This window comes from Primulina tabacum, chromosome 9 (genome assembly GCF_025594145.1).
Source record: "Primulina tabacum isolate GXHZ01 chromosome 9, ASM2559414v2, whole genome shotgun sequence".
Classification (NCBI taxonomy): domain Eukaryota; kingdom Viridiplantae; phylum Streptophyta; class Magnoliopsida; order Lamiales; family Gesneriaceae; genus Primulina; species Primulina tabacum.
In genome coordinates this window covers 32,109,642-32,117,972 of record NC_134558.1, presented here as the reverse complement: position 1 = coordinate 32,117,972, position 8,331 = coordinate 32,109,642, and the positions used below count along the sequence as shown (strand labels likewise).

The 8,331-nt window shown below is 34.1% G+C and overlaps 1 protein-coding gene across 3 annotated transcripts; it reads left to right on the top strand.

The window, feature by feature from the left end:
• Nucleotides 1-205: 205 nt before the first annotated feature.
• On the top strand, nucleotides 206-3,918 carry LOC142555240 (uncharacterized). Of its 3 annotated transcripts, none has more exons than XM_075666012.1 (3): nucleotides 206-526; nucleotides 2,323-3,227; nucleotides 3,497-3,918. In XM_075666012.1, the coding sequence occupies exon 2, from the start codon at nucleotides 2,421-2,423 to the stop codon at nucleotides 3,186-3,188; it is 768 nt and encodes a 255-aa protein (XP_075522127.1). In that variant the 5' UTR covers nucleotides 206-526; nucleotides 2,323-2,420; the 3' UTR covers nucleotides 3,189-3,227; nucleotides 3,497-3,918. The 3 variants fall into 3 exon arrangements, with proteins under 3 accessions (XP_075522127.1, XP_075522126.1, XP_075522125.1); XM_075666011.1 differs by having other exon boundaries at nucleotides 640-3,227; XM_075666010.1 differs by having other exon boundaries at nucleotides 207-526; nucleotides 2,409-3,227.
• Nucleotides 3,919-8,331: the final 4,413 nt, after the last annotated feature.

The window sequence follows — 8,331 nt, the reverse complement described above, 5'->3', positions numbered from 1 at the left end:
TAATCTATCACTCTATTATTTATCCTTATAAAATAATTACTTTTTATTTGATTACACATCCTACGATTATCCTATAATTCAAACCAAACATAGATAGAGTACAATAAAAGAATCTGAATAGTAGATAACATTATACTTTAATTCAAAATTATATCTCAATAATCATATACAACAACTTTTATATATATATATATATATATATTATTTAAACAATTAATGCCTAAAAAATCGTCATTTATGTGACGTCATGTGTATTTGGACTCAAATTACATCTCGAGTGGGCCTGGACTTGGAGGCTGATCCAACACTATTTTCAGCCCAAAATTGTGTGCATGTTTTTGTTATGCGCTATTTTATTTTATTTGCCTTTTAACGTTCAACCCAATTATGACTGTCTCGATTGCTTGACGAGAAATCCTTATAATAGGCGGCCGCCGCTCTTCGCCGTCTCCAATTTAGGCGCCGTCGCCGTCGTCGTCCCCGTCTTTTTTGGCGACGCCTTTAGTCTCTATCTGATATCTGATCGGTAAGAAACCGTTGCATCAAACTTTTCATTGATTTTTTCTTCCTTTTATCTTCCATTTTATCCCTCGTTTTCCCAATTACGTGCATTTTTATGGTTGCCTTTATTGATTTCAGGTCAATTTCATCGCATAAAATGTTTCAGGATAGAAATTCATTTCGTTTCTGCAAAAATTTAGGAAGATATCTTGGTTGTAATCTAGACTGAGGATTATATTTTGTCGTAAAGCTTATATTTTATTGAATTTAACCGAACTTAGTTGGTTTCCTATGGTTATCCCATAATTTTAGGGACTTTGAAGTTGCAGTGAAGCCTAAATTTTGATGAGAAAAATTAGAAGCAAAAGCTTTTGAGTAAATATTAGGCCATCAGTGGAAGAAACCACCCAAATCTAAAACACTAGCATGGGAGAGCCCATAAACTTATTAGCACTCTGTTATTGCTTGCAAAGAGGATCTTCCAAACCCGAAAGACTAGCACACAGAACAGATACGAGATCACAACATCGCCTTTCCCTTGAGAATGAAGTCTAAGATACCCTGCTTTGAATAGCTTTTATGACCGTGTCAATATTTGGTGCATGCAACTTAACTCGGCTTGTTATGTGGATACAAGATACATAACCAATAATTACACTATGTGTTACCTTCCCCACATCGCCAGGTTAGTTCTTCTGCCATGTGCCCATGTCGATACTCAAGCAGAGCTCCAATATTAGATCATAAGTTAAAGAGTAGAGCCAAAATCCAAAATATTGGCCTTTTAGATTGGGAGACCCTCAACTTATTAGCCACTCCCTAGTAACTTGCGGTGCTCATATGGAATCAGAACACAATGTAAATTAGCTTCTCCCTAGTAACTTGCGGAGCCAATATGGAATCAGAACACAATTTACATTGTTTGAATGAGAAAAAAAAATAGATATAAATAAATAAATATATTTAATATATATGAGGGAGGGGATGGTTGATCCGAAGAATGATAAAAGCTACAATTTTTAAGAGTACATCTTGTAAAATGTAGTGGGGGACAGTTTCTTGGTACATGTCAAATTCTTACGATCTCTTGATTGTTCAAAGTTCTTAGGAAAAAACTGCTAACTTTAGCTTTACTTGTTTTATTCTGGACTATGTTGTTGTCTAATAGCTGGATGGGATTATCTAATCTTTATTCTGTATTATGCTGTTTGATTCACTTTTTCCCCATTTTATTTTTTATCCATCAATATAATGTGGGACAGATCATTTGCCAACCATGATTTGGATGGTTTGCAGCTTCTTTGGTCAAGTGTTTTTAGTTTCTAAATTTTGTGTCATTAAATGATGAAAAACTTCTGTAACTTGACGATTTAACAAGCGTAGATTTACCTTTTGTTTTGAAGCTAAAAAATCTGTCAGAAGTTTAAGTATGCGTTTGTTCTGGTAAAATATGTGATGCTTGGGACTTCTGGACATCAAAACATGGATTTTATTATGTTTCGAGTGAAAAAGATTGTAAGGATATAGTGAACCCCCATCCCGTTCTGTTATTTATTTGAAGGTCCTTGTGATGCAAGAAAGCTGCAACATCAGTCGGTAAATGTTAAATGAAAAGCTTCTGTAATTTAACGATATAAAAAGTGTAGCTTTACCTTTTGTTTTGAAGCTGTAAAATCTGTCAGAAGTTTAAATATGCGTTCGTTCTGGTAAAATATGTGATGCTTGGGACTTCTGGATATCAAAAGATGGATTCTAGTATGTTTCGAGTGAAAGAATTGTAAGGATAAAGTGACCCCCATCTCATTCTTTATTTATTTGAAGGTCCTTATGATGCAAGGAAGCTGCAATGTCAATTATAACAATTTTTAATCACTCTTAGGGGCCCTAACAGTTCTGTATTTCTTCAGTTTGTGTGCAAAATGATCCCCAAAATTGCTCAAATCCGCCTGGTGAGCTCGCATCCTGAAGTTTATGATCCATGTGATGATTCATTTGCATTAGTCGATGCACTGCTGGCTGATAGAACCAACTTATTAGAACACCAACCTTCTATATGCATGGAAATTGGTTGCGGTAGTGGCTATGTTATTGCATCCTTGGCTCTTCTACTGGGAAGCGATGCCCCTAGTGCCTACTACATAGCCACCGACATCAATCCCCATGCAGTGAGAGTCACTCAGGAGACTATACAAGCACACGGCTGTCATGCGGAACTGGTGATTACGGATATCGCGTCTGGACTTGTGAAACGCTTAAATAGATTGGTGGATGTTTTGGTTGTGAACCCACCTTATGTGCCGACACCAGAAGAGGAAGTTGGGTGTTCTGGTATCACCTCATCTTGGGCCGGAGGGGAAAATGGGCGTAATGTTATCGATAGAATCTTGTCTGTTGCCGACAAGATTTTGTCTGACAAAGGGTGGTTATACTTGGTTACCCTCACAGAAAATAACCCGTTAGAAATATGTCTTCAGATGAGAAGAAAAGGTTATGCATCTCGAATCATTTTGCAGAGATCAACTCAAGAAGAGAATCTCCACATTATTAAACTATGGCGTGATTCCGAAACTTTATTGGAGGTAAATGAATGTATGGGCTTGAAGAAAACAAACGATGGGAAGATTAAGAATCCCATTCATTTTCCTCAATTTTCGGTGTGGGGATGCGACAGTCGCAAGAATCGCTAGTGCAAGTGCAAAGAAGGAAGCGCATGCATCATCCCTCTGGTAACACATTCTCCTTTCTCTCATCACGTGCATGCTCGCATTTCATTTTGATTGCTTGACATTGTATTTGCTATAACATGTATTCATGAATTTTCTTGATTTTGCCTTTGATATGTTGTGTGAGAGGTGGAAAGTTCGTGAAATAACATTTGGAAGTCTAGTGTTAAATATCCATTTCTTTTAATTGTCATTCTGGAGGTTTAAATTATAACTTCGTGGAAGATAACCTTTTCTTCTGAATGTCATCCTAAAGGTTTTCTCGGTTGCAGGCGTTTCCTACAAATTTTGAAATGCATGATGATTGATGAGTCAACACTCCCTCGCAGAGTTCTACTAAACCCTCGTGTCCAAATTCTATTTTCGTGTCAAAAACCAGGCGATGTTACATATGGAGCGAGACGACGAAGAAACTTGAGGTATGTTTGCTTGGGCTTGAACAACTTCATGGCATCTGCCAAAAGAGAGTGAAAATGGAGAAAAATCAATGAGAAGCAAACTAAGTTGTGAATTTTTAGTAAATCTTTGCCAGCAAAACTTATGAAATTGTGATGTACTGGTTGAAATTTACAAAGCCTTGCGTCTTATTCCATCGCAATCCTTGTAATTTAGATATATCAGCCAACAAACTTTTGAAATTGTGAAATGTTTGTATATTATTTCTTGCTTAAATCGACTATTCTGATTGTATGTATATATGCATCAAGAATTAACATGCATCGAGTGGTCATTTGTATATCTATCAACCGGCATGCAATATTAATTAACACGTGCATGCTCTGCCCCTATTTAATTTACAACTGGTGATGTTGACAATATCTATACTCTGTCATTTCATTATAATTTTTTTTCGAGTGAAGTGAATTAATGTAAGAAGTATTGGGAATTTATAATAGTAATTAGAGTGTTTGCAATTATTAGGGAAAAAAAAAGGTTATTCATTTTTTACTTTAAAAAATGTAAGTTTTAGGTGTTTGTTAATCTCAGATTTTACTTCTACTTATGCTCAATTTAATTAAAGTCACTAAGCTTATCTCGTGCTGATTATTCGAAAGTAATTATTATATTTCGAGAAATAAATTACAGTTCTTTTCATACTCTTACTCTCAATATTTCCAAAATTATCCTTACTCATTTAAATAAAACGGAGAGAGATATATGGGTTATCTAATAAAGAAATTTTTTTTATTATATTAAAAAGTTAGTGTGAGAATTTATTCATCCATTACGAAAATGTCTGGTCTTTCATTTTTATTTTCAAACAAAACACCATTTTGATTTTTCTCTACTCTTCATAATCTTTGAATTTAATCGCTTCTAAAAAACATAATATTTTACAAACACTCGTATTTTGTGGAATATAATGGGTTATAATTATTTATTGAGTATAATTCTTTTGGTTGTTCTACAAATTTAATATTTTTATTTATTTATTCCTAAAATAACCCTTGTACCGATAACCACAACCAATATTTGGATTTTTTTAAAAATATTTATCTTATATTGATAATATATCGAATTAATTTTTAATATTTAATTTTTAAAAATTAAGTATATTAAGTTATATATATTTATATTGTATTATCATGAGAAAAACATACAAAAATATAGATAAAGAAAAAATAAAAAAAACTCATATGAGACCGTCTCACGAATTAATTTCGTGACATAGATCTTCTATCAGACTTGATTCACGGAAAATTAATATTATTTTATGTTAAGTTTTATTTTTCATTCTGGATATGAAATAGATCGACTCATCTCACGAAAATAGATCAATGAAAAGGTCTCATAGACCTACTCAAAATAATTTACACAACACAATATACTCTAAATTAAAATTTAATAGTTTTTTATATTAAATTTAATATATGTGTATCAAAAATGCTAGGAAATAATACTATGGAGATATGTTGGCAATTTTCAAATTTTGATATTTAGTTTATTTTAGAGAGGATTATGACAATATATAATAATTGTTGTAATACGAGTGTTTTGGGTATTCAACCATAAAAACCATTATATCAAAATTAATCTATATTTTAAGGCTACGTTTGGTACGAGGGATTAGGTGGATTTATGGTTTTTTAACCCACATAATATCATATTTGATAGGATTTTTATTTAACCAAGTCAATCCCTCCTATAAATGATTAAGTTATATTAACTGGGATAAAATAATCACTCCTCACCCCCTAAAATTATTTATTCAACTCTTAATACATCATATTTTTCCAATTTTACCCTTCTCCTATATCCAAACTCACCACCACTTTCCGCCACCGACCGCCCACCGGCTACCGCCGACGGCCGACCGCCGCCGAAGTGGATGGGCAATTTCGTGAATTTATCAAAAGATTCTTAATTATCTCATTCTTAACAATCATACCAAACATAATATTATTTTATCATTATATATTATATTTTTACTTCAATAATTCTTTTTATCATTTATCTCTTAATTATTTCATAATTTTATCCTCCAACCAAACGTAGCCTAAGAAGATAGGATACGACAAGATTTTGGATTCGAGATCCAATAATTACGGAATTCGTATCCCAATTTATAATAATAATAATAATAAATTCGTACGGGACAAGGCCCTAGAGGACCCCGACGATCGTATTTTCATTGTAACGTCCCGAAAATTTAAAGGTTCACGCGAAGCACATGCACGCAAGTTATTAAATTCTTTTGTATTTTAATTAATGTTTTAATTGCATGGATTAAATATGTTGCACATATTTGAATGTTTAAAATATACTTTTCAACATGGTTGCATTAAAATGTATTTTTAAAAGTTATTCGAGTTGCGATCGAGGAACAGAGATCGGGGGCTGAAAAATAGAAAATGTTTTTATTGGTTAATTGTTTTTAATTATTTAAATTAAGGGTGATGATTTTTCTTATTTTTAAAAATATGGGGTTTTGAGGTGATTTTATACGTCGGGACGTAATTTTTATCGGTGTTGGTTTTTCAACAAAAATGCGAACGTGTTGGGCAACCTGGCTAATAAATTCACAAACTTGATTAAAAAAAATTATTTTTTATAATTCCAATTAAGCACTAATGAGCTTAATTAACCTATCTAATTGGCCTAAGCTTAATTAGCAACTTAATTAAGTATAAAATACTAAAAAAAAAACCCCACCCCAAACCCTCATAACCCACGCCACTTTCAGAACTTCACACCTACAATTCTCTCCAATCAAAATACACGATACACACACATCAAAATTTGATAGAAAATTCGAAGCATTCAAAGGAAATTCAAGCATAGGCCTTCATCATCATCGTTCTTCATCGTCAATGTAAATTCGTGCGTAAATTACGCAAAGGCACGCCATACATCTCATTTTCTCGTCTATCACATCGTATTATTTTTTGAAATTACGTTTGTATGAGAAGCATGAAATCCTTGTGAATATTTTCGTATTATTTCATACACTTATGATAAACTCATGAATCTATGTCCCAAATCATGTTATATTTTTGCACAAAGGGGCTGCCATCTTAGGACATCAATAAGGGTCGAGTTTTACACGGTTAAGGGTCCTAGACACACACCCTAAACGCTGCACATCAAGGAACAACAAGGTGGAACTAAAATCTGGTATAGGGTGATCAAAGGGCTCGGTTTTCATGTATTGGTGGTTGGCTTGGTCACGGCTTGGGGCCAGGGCTCGGCCAGGGGCTGGTTGAGTTGAGGGAAGAGCCCTAGCCACACTAGGGCTCGAGTCGAAAGGGCTGGAAGGACACTCGAGAGCTTCAGAAAAGGCCCGCAGGTTCAGCGGCTGGTGCATGGTAGATGGCTCGGTCTGGGGACTTCGGGCTGGGCTAGGGTGAGTCCTTAGGGTCTTAGGAAGGTGCACGGGAGGCTGGACCGAGGTATGTTTGGGTTGGATAGGTCCTAGGTGAGTAAACGTGGAGTCCATGTCTTGGAGGGTGCTTGGCCGAGTGCATGTCCTGCTGTTATGCCTTCGGTTTCGAGATAGGGGTCTGGTAACTTATATGGGTCAAGTTAAGGTTTTCTTTGTAAAAATTAGTTGAAACATGGCTCACGGAGGACGAGTCATGGTTCACGAGGGCCAAATAATTATTAAAAGATTGAGTTATAAATTTAGGAATTTTATTTTAAAGTTTGAAATTATTCGGGATTAAAACGCATTAAAAACGAATAATTAAATATTAATTAAAAAGTCTAGTATTTAAGCTAAATAAAATTATGAGAAAATTAATTTAAGCTTAAATAATTATTTGGGACATGTTAGAGTTAATAAAATTAATAAAAAGTCAAAAACAAGAAATCTTACGTCTAGGGGTAAAACGGTAATTTTACACTCGAAAATTAGTAAACATCATGGCAGTGCCCTGAATGCTGTTTTATAAGCTAATATGATTATTTCAAATGTTTATGAATTTTTATACTTTAATTTATGGTTTTAAATGGTTATGGAATGTCATGATTATTTATGGAATTTATGATGAAACAATAAAGCTAAAAGATATGTTGCATGCTTGTTTTTAAAAGAAAAAGATATTAAATGCATGATTTTTATAAAGTGCTGAAAATGTGAAATATTGGAGGAGGTGAAGTAATTGTGACTATTGAGGATATGAATGGGGATATCGTGATGGAAAAGGCTCCAGAGGGAGCCATTTATGGGAGAAGGCCCCAGAGGGAGCCCGACGATCGTATTTCCATTCGATGAGGATAGGCCAAAGCTTAGTTTACGGGTGAGAGTGTCGCTGATGTCCCCGCCGCCCAGTACTGTGGTTACATGTAGATGAATCCATCGACTTTTGAGGATGAGGAAAGTCACAATTAACGATCTGAATTCAATAAAAAATAAAATATATATGCTCATGATGAAAGGATATATGTTATGAAATGAGGAAAAAGAAAAAAATGTTGATGTTTAAGTTATGCATGTCATGAAAATATTATTTTTACGTAAAAATATTTTCACTGTTTCTCGTAGTTTTATACGTATTATTTGTTATAAAGATTATAGTGTGTTGAGTTTTTAGACTCACTAGGTATGATGGATGCAGGCGAGTTTGATGGAGGTCTTGATAGTTGACCTGACTGGACTGAAGGTACA